The following is a 26,463-nucleotide window of genomic DNA, read 5'->3' as shown; positions in this document are numbered from 1 at the left end:
ACCAGATTCACAGAATAGCAGCAAATAAACTTGAACAAAGCGGAAGCAGGATATGAATGCCCACTCTCAATTACTATTCAATGGAAATCCCGCCTTCATTACACTTTGATCAACCTTTTTTATTTTTTAGAAGCTATGTCTGAATCCGGGCCGGTGATAATCCACTTTGTTTGATATAGGAGCCGCTACGCGGATCCCCAAAAACTGGAGGTGCTGTTTCGGCGCACTGTGAAGCACTGGTGTGTATATCTTTATGTATACAGTATGTGTGTGTGGTCTACTACCTGCATGCAGCGAGCAGCATGTCCCAGACCGGCGTAAGCCCTCATCTGTATGGTCCTGTCCTCCAGCTCCTGAGCCAGCTGCAGCACCAGGGTGTGGTAGGACACAGCCTTGTCAAAGTCTCTCTGGCTGTGGTGGGCACTGCCCAGGTTACTGTACGCCCGCGCCTCCTCAGGACCATTACCCAGGGTCTGCAGATCACATCAGAGAATATACAGTTGAAGTCGGAAGTTTAAATACACTTAGGTTGGAGTCATTACAACTCGTTTTTTAACCACTCCACTCCTCATGAGTTAAATACCTTAGCTATATCCAGGTGTTGCTGGTGACACTGCATAGCGTTGGTGAAGTCTCCCAGTGCGGTGTAGACAGCGCCCATGTTGCCCAGCTGGCGAGCCTCTGATAGCAGGCACTGGGTCTGCCGTGCCAACAGCACACACTGCTTATGGCTGGCCAGGGCGTTAGGATAGTCCGCTATCGCTGTGTACACATGGCCAAGGCTGCTCAGCGCAGCGGACGCAGCCTGGAGACAAACACACACACACACACACACACTCATTAGATTTGTCCTCAGCCCTGGCATTCAAACCGGCAACCCTCTGGTGACTGGCCCGCCTCTCTAACCTTGAGGCTAGCATCGCACCACATTAACACTGCCACAGGAGGCATCTTAGAAAGACACACACGCACACACACAAAAACACACACACACACGATCTACAGAAAACGAAACACAGTAGGAAAGATGAGGTGTATAATGATGTGTGTGTTGGAAGAACCTCAGGCTGTGGACCTGCGGTGTCGACTGGAGAGGAGACTCAATAACCATGTCACAGTCACACCTCAATGTCCTCCGCTCTAAACACACACACACACACACACACACACACACACACACACACACACACACACACACACACACACAGCTTTCATTAGAATGGACCTGTCAAGCACCCATTCGTCTTGGTGACAGGTGTCTTATCGATTTGACATCTAGGATGCTTTTTAATGACTCTGAGCTCGGACACAGCTGTCCTCTACACACGCTAAAACACACACACACACACACACACACACACACACACATTGTATAGCATATTCAGAATGCGCATAAACAAGGTTAACATACTGAAAGGCATGTTTCGTACAATACTAAACAAACAATGAACATTGGATAACATATACAACGACATGTGAACACACAGCATGACCATACAGCTGTACTGACATTCACACAGCCAGGTCTGCAAGGTGTACATTCAAGTTCACCATAATACAGAGACTTGCTTCTCATTCCTCCTCATTGTATTTCAGCCATGAACAGTGAGTGGTGCAGCTCAAGAGCAGACTGTGTTACATTGTCACATTGCTCTGACTGAGAGCAACTCAGCATGGCTCCTGAATGGAAGAAGGGGCAAGAGAAGGAGAAGTGCACGATGGAGCGCTCTCACACACACACATACACACACACACACACACACACACACACACACACACACACACACACACACACACACACACACACACACACACCTCTCTGTCCTTGAGTTTCATGGCGAGGACCAGCTGATGCCTGTGATTGGTCAAAGCCTCCCTGTAGTTGACCTTGGAGAAGTAGGCAGAGCCTAGGTTCCCGTGAGCTCGGCACTCGCCTGATTGGTCACCTGGGAAGACATGATAATGAGGTGGGTGTGGACATAAGGCTTCTTAGATGGTGTTAAATGTTCCAATTCATTTGGGTTTGAAGCCCGCAGATTTCTGCTAATCCATGATGTAATGGAGGTGGTTCAGTGAACTACACTCACACGATGAGTAACCTTGCTTGAGACCTGATGGCCATTGTTAGCTCACATAGCAAATGCCTTGTCTTCCACTCAGTGGGTTATCACAGTCTTAAGTCACACGTTCAGCCACATCTGTCTCTCCACCCATACCTAGGTGTGTGTATGCATGCAATTGTGTGAGTGAAAGCAATTGTGAGTGTGTGTATGTGCGTTTCAAGTGGTATTGTCACATGCACAGGATACAGCAGGTGTAAAACAGTACAGTGAAACGCTTGCGAGCTCTGTGTGGGTGGGTGTGTACCTAGCGTCTTGGCCACCTCCAGGTCTTGCTGCATGTATCCTGTGCTCTTCTCTGCGTTGCCTAGCGACCAGTAGGCTGAGCTAAGAGCAGAGAACACTGAACCTCGGAGCTTCAGAAAGAACAGAGAAGAAAGAAGAAACTCAATGATCATCACGCACACATAGAAACACACAGACAGACACACACACACAAACTGCCTTGCCTTCAGAGAGCATGTGCCGATCTTTAGCCCTGCCTCCAGGACCACCACTGAGGCGCCGTGGTAACCAGCGGTCAGCAGCTCCTGACCAATCACACACACCACCACGAATGGACTCTTGTCCAGCTTCATCCTCTGCAGCTGCTGGTAGGTGGGTTCCAGAGAGTCTACGACACACACACACACACACACACACACACACACACACACACACACACACACACACACACACACACACACACACACACACACACACACACACACACACACAAACACACATAATGCATTTATTAATGTATACATTTGTTTGTGTAATGTTTATTCTATTACCAACACCTTAATGCATACTTTTAATTGATATTATGTCAGCTAAACATAAAAATAAAGTATATATTTTTTTTAAGTTATAATGTTACTGTCCCCACTACACCAACAAAATAGTTAAATACATGCCATTTTGTCCTTGAACCATTTCATTGAAATATAATTTATACATTCCTATGGAGGAATGCTTCTTCTGGGGAGTGCCGATATGGCCAACCGCCGGCTTCAAAGCCTCTCACTTGCTTCAACAATATATATCATTGACCGTATCCCAGAACGATCAACTATTGAGAGAACAAGAAATTTACAGAGGAGAGACACTGTAGAGGATCTAATGATGAGCTTCAGGGTATACACTTTCTTACATCTATTTCTCTCTCTCTCTATTCATCTGTCAATCCATTCTCTTCCTTCTTCTCTTGTTCTCCTGCCCTTCTTCTTTTACTTATTCCTCTTGAACTGTGTACCTCACAAATCCTATGTTCTTTCGACCAACTTAAGTGGCCTTTTCTATTCAAAACTTTGTACGCATTCAACTTTCCAGCTGAAATATTACATTTCATAAAAATATTATGTAAATATCCTAAAACAAAAATATACACAAATAATACAGTATCTGATGAAATTGCATTAGAAAGGGGCACGAGACAGGGATGTCCTCTCTCCCCACTCCTGTTTGCACTGGCAATTGAACTGCTTGCAGAAACCATTATACAGGACCCAAACTTAACAGGTATCAGTATGGGTAAACATGAATGTAAACTAAACTTATTTGCTGACAATCTCCTGATATACCTGACTAAACCTTAAAATTCAATGCCCCCTTGTTAAAAATATTTTCGTAATACTTAAACATTTCAGGATATAACATTTTTGTGGAAAAAATGGAAATAATGGCAATAGGGAAAATAACAACTATAGCAATCCTTTAAGTGGACCACAATAAATATTAAATACTTAAGATGCTTAAGTGACAACAAATAACAAATATCTAAAGATAACTTTATCCCATTACTCAACAACATGAAAGCAGATCTAATTAAATGGAACAATCTCCTCATAAATCTTACAAGTAGAATAAATCTTTTTAGAATGGCATGGCTCCCAAAGTTTTAAAATGTATTTTTGGTAATACCAATTACCCCCCCCCCGAAGACGTTATTTAAAAAAGTATACTCGGAAAAAACAGACTTTATATGGGCAAATAAAACTTGTAGAATAAATAGGAAAGTTTTACATGTCCATAAACCTGAGGGTGGTTTAAATCTTCCAGATTTGGAATTGTTTCAACTCGCAACCCAAGGCTTTTACTTGTGACATATAGTTAAATGTACTAAAGAGGAACAATGGGTATTTATTGAAGATGTGCATGCTCCTCCCCATAATATTTTCACGTGTCTGTTTTTAAAGGATGGAGCTAAGAACATTAACAACTTCGTAGTTAAAATGTAAATAAATGTAATCGAAAATGTAATCTACGTAATCCACAAAAGTAATGAAGGTCATAAACAACAACTAGTAATGCTGCATACTCCAAGAAAGGTTAAAATCTCACCTTTCTGGTAAAAACGTGCTATAAATTGCTGTGGTGTAGTCCCTTTTGAGGAAACAAGCTCAAGTACACAGTACAAATATGATAAAATATGAAAATAAGAAACATTTTATATTATTTTTCCTTGTTCACTAAAACTGTATGAGTAAGGCTTGAAATTACTTGTTTTTTTCTAAATATAGTATAATACATTTATAAAATGACTAACTATAAGGTTTCACCTTCCTTAACTGTAAAATACATATTTGTATATTTAGTGTTAGAGAAAATGTGCATATTTTCTAAAGGTCTTTCTTGATCAAAACGTGTGATGCTGCGAACGTCTCAGAACTATAGCTTGGCTTCCTGAACTCGTTAGGAAATCCCCTTTCATCTCATATTAATCTTGGCCGTCTATGACAAACAGTGTTTTTTTGTTGAACATTTATTCATTATTTTACATTATTGGCTATAAATTGATCTCTGTGATGTAGTGACTGTGATGTAGGGTTCAGCCAGGAGTTGATGGACAGTCAGAAGAGCGAACGAAATGGTAGGAGGAACATCTCAGCTTCAAGTGGTGTCAGATTTCACATCCTGCTTCACACAGGCAAAAGAGACATACCCAATGCTTAATTTGTAAATCAGGAGGTCCTGGAACACATAGTGAGCGTGAGGGGGGGGGGGGGGGGGGTATCTGGGGGGCTCATGAGAAAAAAAGTGACAAACACAATGTAGCAGCACAGCAGACGGAGTAAACAGCCAGGTAGCCTACTATCTATGGTGGTGTAATGGACAACGCTCTCCAAGGTGCTGGTTACGTCACTGCAGAACACCCACCATAGGTAGCCTATAGCCCATAGCATGCCCACATACTCCAGTATAGCTGTGGGGCTTACACGTGTGAATTTCTTATAAGCCTAATTTTCAAGACATCAATGTACAGCAACATTTTTAGATTCACAACAGAACACCTGCCATATGCATATGCACACATACTCAGCTGTGGGCAATGCTTCATTTGAGACGGATCCTGTTCCCTCTCAGATTTGACTTAGTTCGTTCTGGCACCTATTTGTGTGGTTCCGGTACCTCTCGCGACATGATTTATTCATTGTTTCCCTGTTTTGTTTACGTTCAGTACGCTACTCCTGTTTTGTTTATCTTCATGTTCCTTATTATCAAACTCACCTTCTGCACCTGCTTCCTGACTCCGTGCGTATACGTTATAGTACGCTTAATCCAGTATAAACTAAGCTATATCATTTATTATATAAGAGACAAAATGCATAAATTCGACAGCACAATGGCAGAGTCATTTCTTAAGTGTAAAACTAATAAGACTCAATAATGCATGACTTCTGGGAGTGCTATAAAGTCCAAAAGTTATGGGCAGAGTTAGAAAGCTGGCTATCAGAAGTTTTACTTATATTGAAGAATTTATTACTTAAAAACTGGAAGTAAAATGTTACCCCAACGTTAAGAGAATGGAAGAATCAAATGCGTTATTATTTAAATATTGAAAGAAAGCATTAGAAACAACATTGGATGTGGATATGGTGGGAGCATGTGGCACTGTCATTAATGTTCGTTGAAATGCATGATTTTGTCTATGTATTTTGTTTATTATTATTTATTTATTTTATCTTCTTTTATCCTACTTGCTCTTCCTTCCTCATACACCTATCTCTCTTTCTCTTTTCTTTCTGCCATCTCTCCTTCTGTCTTTTCTCTTGGGGGCTTTGACAACTCCACGTGTTAGCCCAGGGGTACTGGGTACATAAAGAAATGATGGATTGTGGGTAAATGAAGGGATGATGACCACTAACGGAATGATAATTCAGTCTGACGGAAGCTCCTCCATCTTATTCCGTTTCTTAAACACCCATGCTGTGTGTGTCTGTGTTTCTCTTACTAATATAAGTGAAGCCATCTGATTCAGTATGATGTCTCAAGAAGCAGCTTTGAATTACACTATATCTTAGCTGAAAGCACATATATTGCATTATGACCCTGAGTAAAACACACACACACACGAAGCCACATACACACTCACACGTAAACACAAACAGGCAAAGACACACTTCACACCTCGTAGTGGGGACTTCATGGCAGCCTCGACCATGCCCACCAGAAGTTGGAGACTCTTGGGGTCCTGAGCCAGACCAGAGGCAAACGCTGCCAGGGCGTCGGCATGGCGACCAAGGTACTGCAGGGCCACACCCTGACGGAAGTATGCCTGATGGAGGGAGAAAGGGAGAAGGAGAGGGGAAGAGGGAGAAGTTAGGGGGAAAGAGAGGGAAATATTAGATATACTGGATATTCAACAGCTAGTCATCCTCTCATTTGGTAAAATAGATTGTACATGTATTAAACTATTTTTGTATGCATAAAAAGAAAGGAATTAAATAACGAATAAAATAATGTCTATTTTTAACAAGATTGTAATAGTTATAATAATACTGTCGAGAGAAAGGAGATCACAGGAAACAATTAGCACTGCAGGACTACTGCTACTGACTGTGTGTGTGTGTGTGTGTGTGTGTGTGTGTGTGTGTGTGTGTGTGTGTGTGTGTGTGTGTGTGTGTGTGTGTGTGTGTGTGTGTGTGTGTGTGTGTGTGTGTGTGTGTGTGTGTGTGTGTGTGTGAATGCATCAGTCTATACTCAAAGCTCCCCACCAATACCATAACGTACCAAATTCACAAAATCAGACAGACTCTTCTGACAGCAGGTAGAGTCTGGATCCATCCTCCCTCCCCCTCCGATCTGTCAGTAAGTCTATTAGCATGTCTGGCAGCTCCTCCAGAACCCCATGAACCACAACTTCCCTATGTGAAATAGCTATATCCCCTCTACCCACAAGCCCACCTGCTGGAGGGACAGTTCAGGTAGAAGCAGACTGTTGCCGGGGTCCATCAGATTCATACCAGACCTGGAGCAAGGAGATGTGTGTGTGTGTGTGTGTGTGTGTGTGTGTGTGTGTGTGTGTGTGTGTGTGTGCGTGCGTGCGTGCGTGCGTGCGTGCGTGCGTGCGTGCGTGCGTGTGTGTGTGAGCAGAGGATGCGCGCTGGATGAACAAGATGCTTCAATTACCGCTCCCATTAATCAAGAACAGATGGCAACGCAATAGAGACAGAGAGAGCGAGAGGGAGAGAAGGACGTGAGAGAGGAGGGAAGAAACAGGGAGAGAAGATGTGAGAGATAGGTGTGAGAGGAAGGGGGAAGAAAGAGCGAGAGGCAAGGGGAGAGAGAGGTGGGAGAGAGGGAAAGCATGAGAGAAAACGAACAAGAGAAAGAGAGGAGATGAGAAAGAGCATGGAGCGCAGACAGACGACAGGTTCATGTGTGTGAGACAGGGACTGTGCGTCAGCTGAGAGACACAACACCGGTACATGTCACATAGCTTAATATCTACCACAACTCACCGTCTTACTGCTTTACCACACCAACACATCTCCCCATTACCTTAGTGCAGTACAACGGTACATTGTATTGAAACCAATTGCAGCTGAGACCAACACAGAGTTACTCACAGTCTGAGAATGAATGACTGTGTATACTGTGTTGGCATTAGAGAGAAATAACAACAACAAGCATTGGAATACACTGAGTGATTCATTCGATGAAATGTGAATAAATCATAGGAGAAGGCCAATGAGTGGACTAACACAGTACAGATGGAGTCAAACATATCGGCACCCTTGCACAATTCACTATTTCTGTGCTCACAAATGTATTTGTTCGATTTACAACTATAAAACATCTAAACTGAAATTCAGAAATTCTGATTTTTTACTTCAAAGTCAAAAATAGCCTCTTGTTTGAGATCAAATGTTTCATATGAGGCGACAGTACAAAATGTCACCTTTTATTTTAGGATATTTTCATACATATCTGTTTTTCCGTGTAGAACTGAAAGCACCTCATATACAATGCTTTCGGTAAGTATTCAGACCCCTTGATTTTTCCCCACATTTTGTTACGGTACAGCCTTATTGTAAAATGTATTAAATAAAAAAATCTACACACAATACCCCAAAATGACAAAGCTAAAACAGGTTTAGATTATTATTTATTTTAAGTATTCAGACCCTTTGCTATGAGACTATTGACTTCAGGTGCATCCTGTTTCCATTGATCATCCTTGAGATGTTTCTACAACTTGATTGGAGTAATCCTGTAGTAAATTAAATTGATTGGACATGATTCGGAAAGGCACACACCTGTCTATATAAGGTCCCACAGTTGACAGTGCATGTCAGAGCAAAAACCAAGCCATGAGGTCGAAGGAATTGTTAGTAGAGCTCCGAGACAGGATTGTGTCAAGGCACAGTTCTGAGGAAGGGTACAAAAACATTTCTGCAGCATTGAAGGCCCCCAAGAGCACAGTGGCCTCCATCATTCTTAAATGGAAGAAGTTTGGAACCACCAAGACTCTTCCTAGAGCTGGCCACATAGCTAAACTGAGCAATCGGGGGAGATGGGCCCTGGTCAGGGAGGTGACCAAGAACTCGATGGTCACGCTGACAGAGCTCTAGAGTTCCTCTGTGGAGAGGAATGACGATCATCTCTGCAGCACTCCACCAATCAGCCCTTTATGGTAGAGTGGCCAGACGGAAGCCACTCCTCAGTAAAAGGCACATGACAGCCCGCTTGGAGTTTGCCAAAAGGCACCTAAAGGACTCAAGATTCTCTGGTCTGAAGAAACCAAGATTGACCTCTTTGGCCGGAATGCCAAGCGTTAAGTCTGGAGGAAACCTGGCACCATGACTACGGTGAAGCAGGGTGGTGGCAGCATCATGCTGTGGGGATGTTTTTCAGCGGCAGGGACTGGGAGACTAGTCAGGATTGAGAGAAAGGTGAACGGAGCAAAGTCCCGAGAGATCCTTGATGAAAACCTGCTCCAGAGAGCTCAAGACCTCAGAATGGGGCGAAGGTTCACCTACCAATAGGACAACAACCATAAGCACTCTGCCAAGACAACGCAGGTGTGGCTTCGGGAAAAGTCTCTGAATGTCCTTGAGTGGCCCAGCCAGAGCCCGGACTTGAACCCAGTTAAACATCTCTGGAGCTTGAGAGGATCTGCAGAGAAGAATGGGAGAAACTCCCCAAACAATGTACAGCTGTGCCAAGCTTGAAGCATCATACCCAAGAAGACCCGAGGCTGTAATCAATGCCAAAGGTGATTTGATAAAGTACAGAGTAAAGAGTCTGAATACTTACGTAAATGTGATATTTCAGGTTTTAATTTTTTACAAATTTGCAAAAATGTTGAAAAACCTGTTTTTGCTTTGTCATTATGGGGTATTGTGTGTACTGTGGTATCCCAGGAGGTCTACCCCGGGGGATGGTAATAGAGGGGAGGTACGTGAGGCAACGTTAGCTCCCTCTGCTGGGAATACGGGAGCTGGGCACTCCGAAACGGACAGCTAAGTGGAGGTAATTAGAGGAAAGTGCCGACCAGCCGTGGAGGCTAAATAAAAGGAGCACGGTGGCACACCGCGGGAGAGAAGGGACAGAGATGGAGAAGGAAGACCGAGCAAAACCCAAGTTATTTCTTTGATATATTTATTTTCTGTCTTATTAAAGTTGTTTAAAGTTGTTTTTTCCTCCCTGTCTCTGTGTCAATCTCTGCACGCTCAACCCAACACCCCAAGGTTTACCACAGTACATACAAAAACGATTTCCTCAATTTTAGAATAAGGCTGTAACGTCACAAAATGTGGGAAAAGTCAAGGGGTCTGAATACTTTCCGAATGCACCGTATCTAACCCCCCCCCCCCCCCCCCCCCCCCATGAGTATTTTGACAAAATGTACTTATAGTGTATTAACGTTTAGTATTTGGTCCCATATTCCCAGCACGCAATGCCTACATCAAGCTTGTGACTCTACACAGTTGTTGGATGCATGTGCAGCTTGTTTTGGTTGTGTTTTGGATTATTAGATGCAAAGTTTGGTAGGATGATGGCACAAACCATCTTTCTGTTATCAATCTCTGCATCTGCATTGTTGTTCAAGTAAATGTGTTTCTGTGGAAATGGATAAAAGTAGTCCTTGTGCATAGAGTTATGTAATTGATCTCACTTGTGGTAAGTTGCAGGTGCCTACAAGATAAAAAACAAACAGCAATTCAACCAGTTTTGAAAAGAGAAAAAAACGAAACATTCTGCTCCATTTTAAAGTGCAAGGGTGCCAATATATATATCTGTAACTGCTCTGAGTACGAGTGTTCTCCCTTCAAACTACATATACAGGTCACACACACACACACATTTGTTTTACTATCCTTGTGGGGACCCAAAAATATATCCCCAGTCAAAATCCTATTTTCCCTAACATTAACCTTAACCCCAAACCCTAAAACTAAACCTAACCCTAAAATAGCCTTTTTCCTTGTGGGGACCGGTGAAATGTCCCCACTTGTCCAAAGTTTTCTTGTTCTACTATCCTTGTGAGGACTTCTGGTCACAAGGAGAGTAAAACCAAACCACAGAGAAACAAAGACACACACATATAAACTTTCATGCTTTGATTGACAGTCTAATTACCAGTGTAACAGAGCCAGCCCTGCTGCTAACAGGATCAGAAGGCTGTGTGTGTGTGTGTGTGTGTGTGTGTGTGTGTGTGTGTGTGTGTGTGTGTGTGTGTGTGTGTGTGTGTGTGTGTGTGTGTGTGTGTGTGTGTGTGTGTGTGTGTGTCTGTGTGTGTAGGGGGGGAGCAGGCAACGCCAATAGTGTATTTATGCGTCTGAGAGAAGCTGTCCCTGCATCACACTGTTTACATCCTACCATGACAGTGAGTGAGGGAGACATGGCGCAAAACACCTGTTAGATCAACCCACATCTGCATGTTAATTATCCCTCCATCTCTCCTCTCTCTCTCGCTCTGTCCTCAGTGTTTCCCCTATATTCATTTAGCAGTGCCAGACCACCACTGCTAAATTGTTGCCGCCACAAAAATGTATAATAATCATCAAAGGTAAACAGGTTTTCAGTGTAAACTTAAACCACTAAAACCAGATATAAAGTATGTAGAAAAAATCATGGCGCAATATATGTTTTTAAATAAGATCATCAATGAGAACTAACAATCACCAAAATAAACTAGACAGTCTGGGAGATTCAAACATTTAAAAAATGGCATGGCATGGTGGCCTCCATTGATGTTGGTATAATGTTTGAGTCAGTCAGATATCAGAAGAACATGGCATAGGCCATGGCAAAATGTCTGGAACTGCAGGAAATTTGCTTTAAACAAACAAAACAATTCTCTCAGCCCCATTCAAATAACGTACAGAATTTCAGGAAACTAGCTTAAGAAGTGAAACATTTCCTATCTGCCCCATGGCAAAAGGTGTAGAATTGTAGGACTTTTGCTTTAAAATGGCAACATTTTGTCTCTGCGGCCAAGAGGAGGGACTTTAACATTTGGATAGAAGACAATGCCATTAGTGTGTGTGTGTGTGTGTGTGTGTGTGTGTGTGTGTGTGTGTGTGTGTGTGTGTGTGTGTGTGTGTGTGAGAGAGAGAGAGAGAGAGAAAGAGAGACAGCCAGCACAGTGATCATGTCATGCTCACTATCTAGGTTTCCATCCAATTGGTGACAGATTTTCATGCACATATTTTGAAATCAGCATGAAAACAATATAGTTTCCATCAAGTTGACTTGTTGCAGATAAAAGGCTGTGCGTGATGATGTTGTGTACAGAAAAAAACACTTTAGTGGCAAATTCCCATGTACCGAATAAAAAATACAAGTTAAATGGGTTTCCATCGCATTTTCAACTCTTCTGATGGTTTTGTCACTAAAAATGTTGCGTTTTATAGTGAATGTGCCCGCTCTAGCCAACATCTCGCAGATACAGTACGGGTATAGCCTAAACGACGAGATTAATATGGACAAAAGAGCGAGATTAGTTTTATTTGTTAAACAGCAGCCAAGCTTCGATCATGTCACCAGAATAGGTCCCTGAATATTTATTGGAAAGGAGCATCAAACTCATCACTGAGCACTTTCACCACCCTGTGAAGTTCAAAATGTATTTCATCTGTAGGCTAATAAACTGCATGGTTTCCCGAGTCGTAGTGGGAGGACCACGCAACATATCATCGTGTGACCCCAAGTTTACTTCCATATGATGTTATCTCAATATTTATGCATAAAAGCATTTCCACCGCTATTTACCGCATAATAAATGTTACCAAAAAAAGATCCCACCTTCTCTAGTGTATTTCGGTTTGTCTACATTTGGAAACTTCACAGGCAAATTTGCTGTTTCCATCAGGCCTGTCGTAACATTTTTTTATCCGACATGTACTTTAATTACATAAAAAGGTTGGATGGAAACCTGGTTAATGTCTGCCAATTACTGTTCAATTTACCACCACAAGAAGCTGCAATGAGATTACGAGGAGAGAAGAGAAACCCCCACACAGAATCACCCCGCATTTCTCTCACTCTCTTCCCTCTCTCTCCACCTATCCCTTTCTCTACCTTTATCTCTATCTCTCCTGAGATGTCCCATATTGCTCCTGGCCTTTTCAGTCACTGTGACATTTGCTCTCCTACTGCCTGCCTCTGTAAGACCCATGTAATGAACGCCACTGGCTGTTGTACACACGCACACACACATCACACAGACACCCATTCACACGCACACACTCCTGCACGCACGCACACACACCACACATTCTCTCCTTTTCTCTGCAATGTCTGGTTATTATAGTTCTTTGTTCTCTCACCATGCAGTGCTGAAGTATTAAATATTTAATGTTATATCCACACACCAGTCTAATACAGATGCATGTTACCCTGTACTTATGCAGTGTGTGTGTGTGTGTGTGTGTGTGTGTGTGTGTGTGTGTGTGTGTGTGTGTGTGTGTGTGTGTGTGTGTGTGTGTGTGTGTGTGTGTGTGTGTGTGTGTGTCACTAGCATGTTTCTCTGAATTATTTAACATCACGTCATGCCAAATGGTGTCTGACCATGTGCTGGGAGCTAATAGAGTCACACATTTTGTGTTTGTGTGTGTGTGTCTATACTGCAACCCAATGTCAAATCTCTCTCTCTCTCTCTCTCTCTCTCTCTCTCTCTCTCTCTCTCTCTCTCTCTCTCTCTCTCTCACAAACCCACACACACTGGGTAGAGTGGAGTATTTTCCCAGCATCAACTCTAAGGTTTTGAACAGGTACGATGAAAAACAACCTCTCCAATCTTCTCAATGCTCCACACTGCTCATCTGACTGCTGCTTGCTGACACCGGGCCCACTTCCCACATGCACACACACTTTCTGTCATAGCTGGGGTGAGCAATGGTACATCACAACTTCGTGTCTACGCTCGGTTGACATGAAAGGCAGAGGGGAGGAGCAGCAGTGAGGCGGAGAGGAGAGACAGCAAGAGAGAAAAAGAAAGATGAGAATATCATCTCATGGATAGATTACGTTACATAACATAAAGATCTCACTTCCTGACAGTATCTCCTTTAAGGATCTACATGGTTGATTGGCATTAAATGAAATAGCGGAGGGGAAAGAGAGAGATAAAGGGGAAAGGAGGGCACCCACATTGATATATTGACTGCATTACATTTTTATACATTGACTGCCATTCTGTATACACACATACACTCTTAAAAAGGGTTATTCGGCTGTCCCCATAAGAGAACCCTTTTTGGTTCCAGGTAGAACCCCTTTTGGTTCCAGGTAGAACCCTTTTGGGTTCCAGGTAGAACCTTCTGTGGAAAGGATTCTACATGGAAGCCAAATGGTTCTTCTACCTGGAACCAAAAAGGGTTCTTCAAAGGGTTCTCCTATGGGGACAGCTGAAAAACCCTTTTAGGTTCTACAGTAGACAGTAGAGAGTCAGCAACACACTCGCCTCGCAACGTTGGCATGAGATCTGGGACATTTTCAAGTTGCTGTAGCTAAAGGATTACTCTGTCATAAGTTTGTGCACGATAAAGTTATTGTGTTGCAATATTACACACAGGGACTTACACAGCACTCCTTGTTGACGGGGAGAGGAGGTGAGGGAGGGGGTAAGTCAAAGTATGGTTATAAGAGGCTTAGCTGTATTGTAAGTAAATACATTACCCCAGAAGCATTGTTAGTCACAAGCATTGTTAGTCACAGGGGAACAAGAGAGGGAAAGAAAAGGGAGGGGGGAGAGAAAGAGAGATTTTATTTATTTCACTTCTCTCACGCAAGCCACTGCAAAAGCTAAATCTGTCAATCAAACACTACTGAAACTATTTATGAGGAGTCTCTCTTCTCTGTCACACACGAACGCTCAGATGACACACACACTATCATAACTGAGACTGTCAACAGCCAACAACACACATTATTTATATGTAATGCAGGGGTGAAAGTAGATAGGATCTATGTGGGCCTAGTCTTTTAAAATGTATTACATTTTATTGTGGCATAAACCCAACCAGTCATGATGTTTTCATCTGCTTGTCAAACAATCACTTCAAAGGGCTCCTTTACTAGGCTACCCGCGCACGTTCATCCACCCACAACATATTTACATCCTCCAAACAGTTGTGAATGGAAAGACACATCTGTTACACAAAATACCAAAAACCGTAATGACATTTGGCAATTGTCATTGCGCCAGAATGTATGAGTCCACTGCTGTCCGCGCGCGTCTCGGTATCCGGCACTCATCTCTGCCAAAATGTCAGTGTTCTCCTCGAACCACATCGCATTTGAGAGTGTCGGCTATACCCGTTTTCAGGTCCATTCGCAAATTGTTCATGCCTCTAACATGCGGTAATGATAAAAAGTGGCGTAATAGCCTACAGTTTTCTTGAGATTTGTTTTTGTTTTTATGACAGGCTCATGTTTTACCGGTACGACGTACTCCCACTATATATTTTGTCCGGACGCCTTAACGGACCGTACCGCCTTGCTTACACCGGTAATTTAATGCAACACTGAATGTACACAAACAGAGACACACAGACACACAATATCTGTCTTCTGAAGCTAGGGTAAACATTAGTAGTAAACGGGAGAGAATCTACAGTACTCAATAAACCTGGTCCTGGAGCGATACAGGATGTATAGGCTTTTGTTTCAGCCCAGCACTAACACACCTGATTTAACTAATGATCAATAAACACTTGATCAACCGTACTCTAGTCCTAGGTCCTGGCGTGTGGGGTGTTTAAGTCATAATAACACTACTAATAGGGCTCCCGAGTGGCGCAGCCGTCTAAGGCACTGCATGTCAGTAATAGAGGCGTCACTACAGGCCCTGGTTTGAGTCCAGGCTGTATCGCAACCGGCCGTGATTGTGAGTCCCATAGGCCGGCGCACAATTGGCCCAGCATCGTCCGGGTTTGGCCAGGGTAGGACGTCATTGTAAATAAGAATTTGTTCTTAACTGACTTGCCTAATTAAAAAAAAAATAACAATAATAAACCCATGCAAGGTACAGGTAGACACACATATAAGACACATAGATAGAGCATAAACAGTCATGAATCTGTTTACACCATCACATTACACACCTGGTCTTACACACAGTACTATATCTCCAGAGAGAGAGGCATTAAGTACATTATAGTGTATCTCTCTCGCTCTCTCTCAGTGTGTGTGTGTGTGTGTGTGTGTGTGTGTGTGTGTGTGTGTGTGTGTGTGTGTGTGTGTGTGCGTGCGTGCGTGCGTGCGTGCGTGTGTGTGTGTGTGTCATATTACCACTCCAGCAGATTACAGGCCCTGTCAGTTACCTGTACACAATGGGTAAGAGTAGAGGTATTTTCCCACAGGTCCTATCTGAGTGTGGTGTGTCTGTGAGAGAGAGGGTGTGTGTGATCTTGGCTAGTAGCCTATGTGAATCTGACATATCTCTCCATGGACACTCAACTTCTGGCAGAACACAAAGGCAATAGCGACACAATCCCAATGCCATCATCCAATTTTTAAGTGTGCATGCAAGGCAACTTGTAGCCTCAGCGTCCAGAAAGAAGCCCTATGTACAAGTCCCAATTACCTTCTTCCGGGGCTGCCATTTCATCATATTTGAAAACCACACAAGTCCAGCATCAAAGTGTCACTCAGCCTGTGGAGGGGGCCTGAAAGTCAGTCATCATACCGCCCACCCAGCCTCAGGACTGCCGCCTAACCCCTCTCTGTGCTGCGGAGGACTGGGCTGACACCGGGGTTGTGACGGCCACCTGGGGGTCTCCGTTAAAGCCCACGTCAAAACGTACATCCAGGTCAGTCTACGGGGTGGCGCGTGCTTCGGCTGAAACAGCGACTAGTCATCTTTGGACTCACTTTCGGGAGTTTAGGTTAAGAATGAAATTCAGGCTGATAGAAGTTTGATGTCCCGTTCTTATTTTTCTGAATACATTTCCAATTATGATGTGTGACAGCCCTGCAGTCTTACATCCATCCAAACAGTTTCTATAACTTCATAATAGGCTAGCTATTGTGGATTTGTGGTCCGTTATTTTAACGCTGGGTAGTCTGTGACTGGATGGATGTAGTATGTAGGTACCACAACCCTGTAATAATGGCATACGTTTCGCAGTCAGTGTCACATCTCCCTGGCTACAAAACTTGCGATGCAGAATTCCAACAGGGAGTAATTCCCCCAAAAGAACTCCAGAAAACAGCGTGAGATAGCCTACATAGAAAAACGGAGAGAGGGCAAAATATGAGAGAGCCCGTCACTACAAGAGAAACTGTCCACTGTTTAAAAAATCCTTGAACTATATTTCCGGATATCGGTTGCTGGAATAACGTGGCTGGTGAGGCTATGGGCTGGAGACTGGAGTAGCGTAGGGGAACGAATTCCCTCCCAGGCGCGTGCGCTCCACTCCCGCTCTGTGTGTGCGTATGGAAAGACTGCGAGTGTGTGAAAGAGAGGTAGCTAGAGCTCGCACTCCACAGGGTCATAGAGCCGTCACCACTTATCAATGTTACAGATGCTCTAGCCTAGTCTCATAGACGAGACGTAACATAGAACACGTAAATATGTCACACTCAAATTAGTATGATATGATATGTTTGGTAGGGTTATTAAGACAGAAGGTTACCAAAGAGTGGTTGGTTAAGGTGGATGGGTCGGCATATATCGTGAATGTTTATCAACCCAAAGGTTGCGTGTTCGAATCCCATCACAGACGACTTCAGCTAATTAGCAACTTTGCACCTACTTACTACTTTTTAGCTACTTTGCAACTATACTGTACAAAAATATACACGCAACATGTAGTGTTGCTCCCATGTTTCATGAGCTGAAATAGAAGATCCCAGAAATGTTCCATACACACTAAAAGTTTATTTTGCTTACATTTTGTGGACAAATTTGTTTCCATTACTTTTAGTGAGCATTTCTCCTTTGCCAAGATAATCCATCCCCCTGACAGGTGTGGCATATCAAGAAGCTGATTAAACAGCATGATCATTATACAGGTGCACCTTGTGCTGGGGGCAATAACAGGCCACTCTAAAATGTGCAGTTTTGTCACACAACACAATGCCACGGATATCTCAAGTTTTGAGGGAGCATGCAATTGGCATGCTGACTGCAGGAATGTCCACCAGAGCTGTTGCCAGAGACAAACCTGGACAGCTGATGAAATTTCTGTGTGTAATAAAGCCCTTTTGTGGGGAAACTAAAATGTATGCACTCACTACTGTAAGTCACTCTGGATAAGAGCGTCTGCTAAATTACTCAAATGTAAATGTAAAATGAAAAACTAATTCTTATTGGTTGGGCCTGGCTCTCCAGTGGGTGGGCCTGACTCCCAAGTGGGTGGGCCAATGGCCTCCCAGGCCCACCCATGACTGCGCCCCTGACCAGTCATGTGAAATCCATAGATTAGGGCCTATTGAATTTATTTCAATTGACTGATTTTGTTATATGAACTGTAACTCAGTAAAATTGTTGAAATTGTTGCGTTTATATTTTTGTTCAGTATAAATGGAGATTCTTGGATTTACATACAGAATAATAGAAAAAGCTCTGAGACCAGGCTGGATGCTTAGGTGCCACTTTTTTTCTTCCTAATGATCTCTCTCTGCCATACAATTTATGATGTGAGAGAGTTTCCAAATTGTAGGCTCTGCAATGCTTTTTAAAAGCTGTCCTGTTTCTGCCCCCACTTCCTTGAGGTAAAGAATACGTTGCTGTCAGTTGCACGGATATATTATTGCCTGCATGCACATGCACACATTTATGTGAAAGACGAATCTGTTTTGGTGAGCTACCGAGTCAATTTCCAAAAAGCAAGTTGTTGAAAACATTTTTGTTGTGCTATTCTTAGGTTTATCTGTCAAGACAGTTTATTCATAAAGCGCTCACACCTGTGTCTGGTGCACATTGTCCCAAACTTCACTGTAGTTGCTCACTGTATCTAGCTAACGTGGACTTGCTATCTAGCTAGTGTGGATTAGCTAGCTAGCCATTTGATGTATGACATTTTTTGGCCTGATAAGCAAACAATACCAAAGACCTAACTAGCTAGTCAAACTTTGAGGGAACAGTTGTTCGGCAAAGTTGGGACCAGCGTTGCCTAACAGTTACATTTGAGTCAGGTTTAATTTTCACCCTCAAAGAGTATGTTTACATACACACTAATAATTGAATATTCAACTGACAATGGCAGTAGGCTGAGTATGGCATTAGTCATGTAAACACCTTACTCTGTTTATCTTAAATCGGCGAACGGTCATAATCGAAGTAAGCATAGTCCGATTAAAACCCCTGGTTTTCTGAGCTATCTTTCAAATTATTAGACCATGTATACACTTTTATCGGATTTCCTCTAGTGTCTTTAATCTGCGCATGTGTCAAATGTGATTGTTTCGTCACACTAAACCCGCCACTCCAGCACGAAGTGATCGCGTGCGTTGATGTTCTTTGGATATGGTGACGAGTGACAAAAGTCAACACTTTTGGAGCGAAAATAAAATTCTCTTCATGTTAAATATCATAAAGGAAATGGACATTCTTAACTTGTTATTGATAGGGGGCAGTATTTTCACGGCCGGATAAAAAAACATACCCGATTTAATCTGGTTATTATTCCTGCCCAGAAACTAGAATATGCATATAATTAGTAGCTTTGGATAGAAAACACTCCAAAGTTTCTAAAACTGTTTGAATGGTGTCTGTGAGAATAACAGAACTCAAATGGCAGGCCAAAACCTGAGAAGATTCTGTACAGGAAGTACCCTGTCTGACCATTTCTTGGCCTTCTTTGTCATCTCTATCCAAAACAGAGGATCTCTGCTGTAACGTGACACTTTCTAAGGCTCCCATAGGCTCTCAGAAGGCGCCAGAACGTTGAATGATGACTCTGCAGTCTCTGGCTGAAAAACAGTAGCGCATTTGGATAGTGGTCGATCTGAGAACAATGAGACGGGTGTGCGCGTGCACGTGAAGAGTCCATTTTAGATTTTCAGTCTTTGAACGAAAACAACGACTCCCGGTTGGAATATTATCGCAATTTTACGAGAAAAATCGCATAAAAATTGATTTTAAACAGCGTTTGACATGCTTCGAAGTACGGTAATGGAATATTTTGACATTTTTTGTCACGAAACGCGCCGGCGCGTCACCCTTCGGATAGTGTCTTGAACGCATGAACAAAATGCCGCTATTTGGAACCAAACCAACATTTGTTGTTGAAGTAGAAGTCCTGGGAGTGCATTCTGACGAAGAACAGCAAAGGTAATCCAATTTTTCTTATAGTAAATCTGAGTTTGGTGAGTACCAAACTTGGTGGGTGTCAAAATAGCTAGCCTGAGATGGCCGGGCTATCTACTCAGAATATTGCAAAATGTGCTTTCCCCGAAAAGCTATTTTAAAATCGGACACCGCGATTGCATAAAGGAGTTCTGTATCTATAATTCTTAAAATAATTTATCTTTTTTGTGAACGTTTATCGTGAGTAATTTAGTAAATTCACCAGAAGTGTTCGGTGGGAATGCTAGTTCTGAACGTCACATGCTAATGTAAAAAGCTGGTTTTTGATATAAATATGAACTTGATTGAACAAAACATGCATGTATTGTATAACATAATGTCCTAGGAGTGTCATCTGATGAAGATCATCAAAGGTTAGTGCTGCATTTAGCTGTGGTTTTGGTTTTTGTGACATTATATGCTAGCTTGAAAAATGGGTGTCTGATTATTTCTGGCTGGGTACTCTCCTGACATAATCTAATGTTTTGCTTTCGTTGTAAAGCCTTTTTGAAATCGGACAGTGTGGTTAGATAAAGGAGAGTCTTGTCTTTAAAATGGTGTAAAATAGTCATATGTTTGAGAAAAATTGAAGTTTTCGGATTTTCGAGGAGTTTGTATTTCGCGCCACGCCCTATCATTGGATATTGGAGCGGTGTTCCGCTAGCGGAACGTCTAGATGTAAGAGGTTAAGTTTTTAGACGGGCGTAAACACCAGAACGGCGACATCTTCAATAAAGTCTCGGCTAAAATGAGAGGCTTCGTCAGGACAGTGGAACAAATTAGCTTTCATTGGAAGTCATTAAAACAGGCCTTCTTCAAAGCTAAGAAGCAAAAGAACACCAGTGAATCCAATCCAGTGAAATGTTCACTGAGATGTTGGGGCATCGACCACTGTCAACAACAGAGAAGGGTTAGACATCGGCTTTGAGGATGAAACCATTGAAGTCCTTTATTTAAAGGGAAAGAACAAGCTGATCCTAACTGTTATAGGCCTATTTCTGTTTTCTCTGTTTATCAAAAGTGTTGGAAAAAGTTGTCAATAATCAACTGACTGGCTTTCTTGATGTCTATAGTATTCTCTCTGGTATGCAATCTGGTTTCCGCTCAGGTTATGGAAGTGTCACTGCAACCTTAAAGGTCCTCAATGATGTCACCATTTCCCTTGATTCTAAGCAATGTTGTGCTGCTATTTTTATTGACTTTGCCAAAGCTTTTGAGACGGTAGACCATTCCATTCTTGTGGGCCGGCTAAGGAGTATTGGTGTCTCTGAGGGGTCTTTGACTTTGTTTGCAAACTACCTCTCTCAAAGAGTGCAGTGTATAATGTCAGAATATCTGCTGTCTCAGCCACTGCCTGTCACCAAGGGTGCACCCCAAGGCTCGATCCTAAGCCCCACGCTCTTCTCAATTTACATCAACAACATAGCGCAGGCAGTTGGAAACTCTCTCATCCATTTATATGCAGATGATACAGACTTATACTCAGCTGGCCCCTCCCCGGATGTTGTGGTAAAAACACTGTACAACAAAGATTTCTTAGTGTCCAACAAGCTTTCTCTGCCCTTAACCTTGTTCTGAACACCTCCAAAACAAAGGTCATGTGGTTTGGTAAGAAGAATGCCCCTCTCCCCACAGGTGTGATTACTACCTCTGAGGGTTTAGAGCTTGAGGTAGTCACCTAATACGAGTACTTGGGAGTATGGCTAGACGGTACACTGTCCTTCTCTCAGCACATATCAAAGCTGCAGGCTAAAGATAAATCTAGACTTTGTTTCCTCTATCGTAATCGCTCCTCTTTCACCCCAGCTGCCAAACTAACCCTGATTCAGATGACCATCCTACCCATGTTAGATTACAGAGACGTAATTTATAGATTGGCAGGTAAGGGTGCTCTCGAGCGGCTAGATATTCTTTACCATTCGGCCATCAGATTTGCCACCAATGCTCCTTATAGGACACATCACTGCACTCTATACTCTTCTGTAAACTGGTCATCTCTCTATACCTGTCACAAGACCCATTGGTTGATGCTTATTTATAAAACCCTCTTAGGCCTCACTCCCCCCTATCTGAGATATATGCTGCAGCCATCCTCCACATACAAAACCCGTTCTGCCAGTCACATTCTGTTAAAGGTCCCCAAAGCACACACATCCCATGGTCGCTCGTTCGCTGCAGCTAGTGACAGGAACGAGCAGTAACAAACACTCAAACTGGACAGTTTTATCTCAATTTCTTCATTCGGAGACTCATTCATGGACACTCTTACTGACAGTTGTGTCTGCTTTGCGTGATGTATTGTTGTCTCTACCTTCTTGCCCTTTGTGCTGTTGTCTGTGCCCAATATTGTTTGTACCATGTTTTGTGCTCCTACCATGTTGTGCTGCTGCCATGTTGTGTTGCTAACATGTTGTTGTCATGTGTTGCTGCCATGCTATGTTGTTGTCTTAGGTCTCTCTTTACGTAGTGTTGTGTTGTCTCTCTTGTCGTGATGTGATTTGATTTTTGTGTTTTGTCCTATATTTTTATTTCATTTATTTTTAATCGCGGCCCCCATCCGCCCAGTAGGCCATTTGCCTTTTGGTAGGCCGTCATTGTAAATAATAATTTGTTCTTAACTGACTTGCCAAGTTAAATAAAGGTTAAATAAAATAAAATAAAAATAAATGAGGACATGCCGCCGGATGAGACACCATCAATACCCTCAGGTATGTTGGTTTGCAAATGATAGACTAAGTTAGCTAGCTAAGTTAGCTAGCTAATGTAGTTTCTGATGTAGCTAGCTTGTTTAACATTAGGTATTAAAATACAGCCAATGCCAGCTAGCTTCAGTAGGCTAACAAGGTTGATGGAAACTCACTTTAGCTACCTGTTGGCTAGGGAAAGTAACGTTAAAGCCATCCAGCTAACTATCCCTGATGGATTGCCAACACATACTATGGAGGTGGCCATAGTATATGGTGGCAAGCCATGTTACAGTGCTAGTAGCTACACTTAGAAAGGTAGCTATCAAACTAACATACCAATCAAACCAGCTAGGAACAAGCTAGCTAAGTTAGCACTATGTTTTTTGATTTGCACAGGCTGCGGGCTAGTCAGGTAGTAGCTAGCTTACCTAGCTAACTTGCTAATGACGAAAACATTTTCTGCAATGGTGGCAATAGCAAGCAAACTATCTGCAGTTATGCAGCCTAGTTAGCTAGTTAACTTAGTTTCCATCTTGGTGTTGTTCTTTCTTTCAGAGAAACAGGTGATTCAACAGGTGATTCTGATTAATCTGTGATTGATCAAGGACGAGTCAGAGAGGCCTGCCAAAACAACATCACAGCCAGATACATATGGTATGTTTTTCAGCAAATAATTTTATTATAAGTTATAATCATATAAGATGTTTTAAAAACTAATATGGTCTATTTCTCTGCAGTGTCAGGTGTGACGTCAAAGAGAAGAAGAGGTAACTCGGCAATGGCTAACTAGTCTTCTCAACACCAGACCTTTTTGGAGAGAATGGCAGCAAAAAAACACATTGCTGGAGGTGCAGATAGTGCAGAGCCAGGTGAGGGAGGAGTGGCTCATCTCTTTGATTGTGGAGTCCAATGGACATACCACAGAGCATGTGGTGCCTCTGCTGCTTGAAGGCTTCCGAAGCATCCAGCCACCACCACCACCCCAGCCAATGTTTGTCCCATCTCCCTATCAAGGATACCACACACCTCCCCAAAACTACCAAATGCATGCCAATCCTGCCTCAAGCACAGCTTTCTTTGACCAACCAGCTGACGAAGAAGAAACAAAATACTTCCAAGAGTTAGTTCCAAGACGTAGTTCCTAACATGTTGTTGCTCAGTTCAGTTTAGGGGCTAATAGTTAACAGTTTATCTATGGCTCTGAAGTCCACGAGCAAGTCCCTAAAAGTTTATTTCTGTTGAACTGGTGTGATGGAATGTTTATCTTTGTGTTTTTCTAATAACCAATTTCTGTGTTCATGCAAGTGGCTGTTTGAATGTGCCTGGCAGGAATCCTCACTATCAGTATCTGCAATTTGGCAGTACGCCCAGAACCTTGTTTTGAGAACTAAATATATCTCAGTTTCAAGGTCTCAGCTTAGAGGGAGGAAGCCTTGTGAGGTATTTGTCAGTCAGGCATTTGTCTGTAGGCATTTATAAGAGAAGTGTCTACGTGGTCTGCAGCCACTGGTAGAGAATATCATAAAGTGCACTAGGTGTTATTCTATATGTATAGTGAAGATACATATGGTGCATAGGAAGTAGCGACAAAGAATCGTTGAAGATGCATATTGAGTAATAAGGGTGATTACTGAGTGTGTTTGGGAATAGTACTAAGTGAATGTGGATGTGAAAGCTATGTGATCATGAGAAGTGACAGATTAAACTGATTGAAATTTGGATAATAAAAGATTGACATTTGCATAATAAGCTGATTGAGACTTGGATAATAAGAGATTGTAATTTGATAATAAACTGATTGAAATGTGGATAATAAACTGATTGAAATTTGAAAAGAGATTGAAATGTAGCTATTAAATAGAGAGTGAATATGAGCTGTCATGGGACTAGCTCCAGTGAGAAAGATGATTGAATGGATACCCCAACCAGTTCTGTGTGGGCTGAGTATTTCTATCTATAACGTTATCTAGGGGTTCTGTCCACCACTGCCCATCGTAGTCTGGGACTACTAATAATAGCATGAGTGTTATTGAGCACGGGGTGTTGTTTTTATTGTATAGGAAGTAGTGGTCTATAGGCATTTCTGGGAATTGTCTATGTGCGATCACTGTACCATAGTCTCTGGGAGGCTAGAGAACCGTTGAAGATTCATATGGTGCATAGACGCACATGGAGTGGTGTGGATGTGAATACCTAAGTATAGTTACAATACCAGTCAAAAGATTGGACACACTTACTCATTCAAGGGTTTTTCTTTATTTGTACTATTTTCTACATTGTAGAATAATAGTGAAGACATCAAACTATGAAATAACACATATGGAATCATGTATTAACCAAAAAAGTGTTAAACAAATCAAAATATACATTATATTTGAGATTCTTCAAAGTAGCCACCCTTTGTCCTGATGACAGCTTTGCACACTTTTGGCATTCTCTCAACCAGCTTCATGAGGTAGTCACCTGGAATGCATTTCAATTAACAGGTGTGCCTTGTTAAAAGTTCATTTTTGGACTTTCTTTTCTTCTTAATGGTTTGAGCCAATCAGTTGTGTTGTGACAAGGTAGGGGTGGTATACAGAAGATAGCCCTAGAAAATATAAAATCTTTAAAATAAATAATTTTTTAGTCAATTAAAGTATATGTTGCAGTCAAAATTGCTGTGCTTGATAACATTTGTTCAATTTGATAACATTTGTGCATCTTTAAAATAAAATTCTAAACAAATATTTATTAGCTTATCTGCATCAACAAAACATTTCACAACATATTATGACAGGATTGCTTTGGCTCAATACAGTAGTGGTAGTAGGCCGACTTGTAGTACTACTAAGTCCTATTTAGTCTTTGACATTTCAGGTCATTTGTTTAACATTTCTCGCCTGCGGAGAGGGAAATTGGCTGCCATGTACTCTGTCAGGGCTTGCCTTGCAGCATGACCATTGGCATTGGGTGCATTCAGTGCTTGTGCACCAGGTTGAGGTAGGGCTCCCTCCAGGTCGCCAAGAACTAAAAAGTTCACCTGCCTCCCTGTACAGTATGTTCTTCACCCTGAAAGTAAGATGACAATAGTAAGTCATTACACATTATCAAGAAGGTGGATAAGATATTAAGGTAAGTAAACAGGTAGGCAGCGCAGAAGTACAGTGTGTGTGTGTGTGTGTCTCAATTTAGCCATTCTGGCTACAATTAACGTGAGGAGGCATGATGACCATGGAATGCTAGGTAAGCAGGTAGACCACTGTGTGTGTGTACCAACCTTTGGGAGTAGGTGAGCCTTCTCAAACGGAGTCGATTGTCTCACTACATTTCCATCATGTGCACTCCCAGGCAGTTTGCAGCTGATATTCCAAATGCTGTGTCAGACTACAAATGTACAGATATTAATTACAGATAGATTAGACATTCAAAGTACTTAATTAACATTCATTGAAACGGATAAACCTTACCAATAGGTATCATCAACAATCCCCTGAAGAACATTGGAAGGCCAGCCTTTGCGGTTGACAAAGTCCCTGTATCCGTCAGTAGGTGGCTGGATAGGGATATGTGCACCGTCCACGCATCCGATGATTTGCGGAGTGTGGTACACCCTCTCAAATCTCTGTGCGATAGCGCAGGCCTCCTCCAGCGTTGGGAGTTTGAT

At 42.4% G+C, this 26,463-nt stretch overlaps 1 protein-coding gene across 3 annotated transcripts in view; it reads right to left on the bottom strand.

Annotated features, from left to right (window-relative positions):
• Positions 1 to 26,463, bottom strand: part of LOC115159268 (tetratricopeptide repeat protein 28) — an 82,019-nt gene that overhangs the window by 31,913 nt on the left and 23,643 nt on the right. Inside the window, exons 3-8 of one of the 3 annotated variants that reach the window (XM_029708825.1) lie at positions 6,513 to 6,660; positions 2,570 to 2,733; positions 2,368 to 2,476; positions 1,816 to 1,946; positions 584 to 805; positions 285 to 473 (exon numbers count right to left, since the gene is read on the bottom strand). In XM_029708825.1, the coding sequence (XP_029564685.1) occupies positions 285 to 473; positions 584 to 805; positions 1,816 to 1,946; positions 2,368 to 2,476; positions 2,570 to 2,733; positions 6,513 to 6,660 (963 nt within the window). Of the gene's footprint in view, positions 1 to 284; positions 474 to 583; positions 806 to 1,815; positions 1,947 to 2,367; positions 2,734 to 6,512; positions 6,661 to 16,422; positions 17,323 to 26,463 lie in introns of those variants that run through there. The other 2 variants (XM_029708826.1, XM_029708824.1) reach the window with 2 other exon arrangements.

The sequence above is a fragment of the Salmo trutta genome, chromosome 23, assembly GCF_901001165.1.
Source record: "Salmo trutta chromosome 23, fSalTru1.1, whole genome shotgun sequence".
Taxonomy (NCBI): Eukaryota; Metazoa; Chordata; class Actinopteri; order Salmoniformes; family Salmonidae; genus Salmo; species Salmo trutta.
This window is presented reverse-complemented; position numbering and strand designations above follow the sequence as displayed.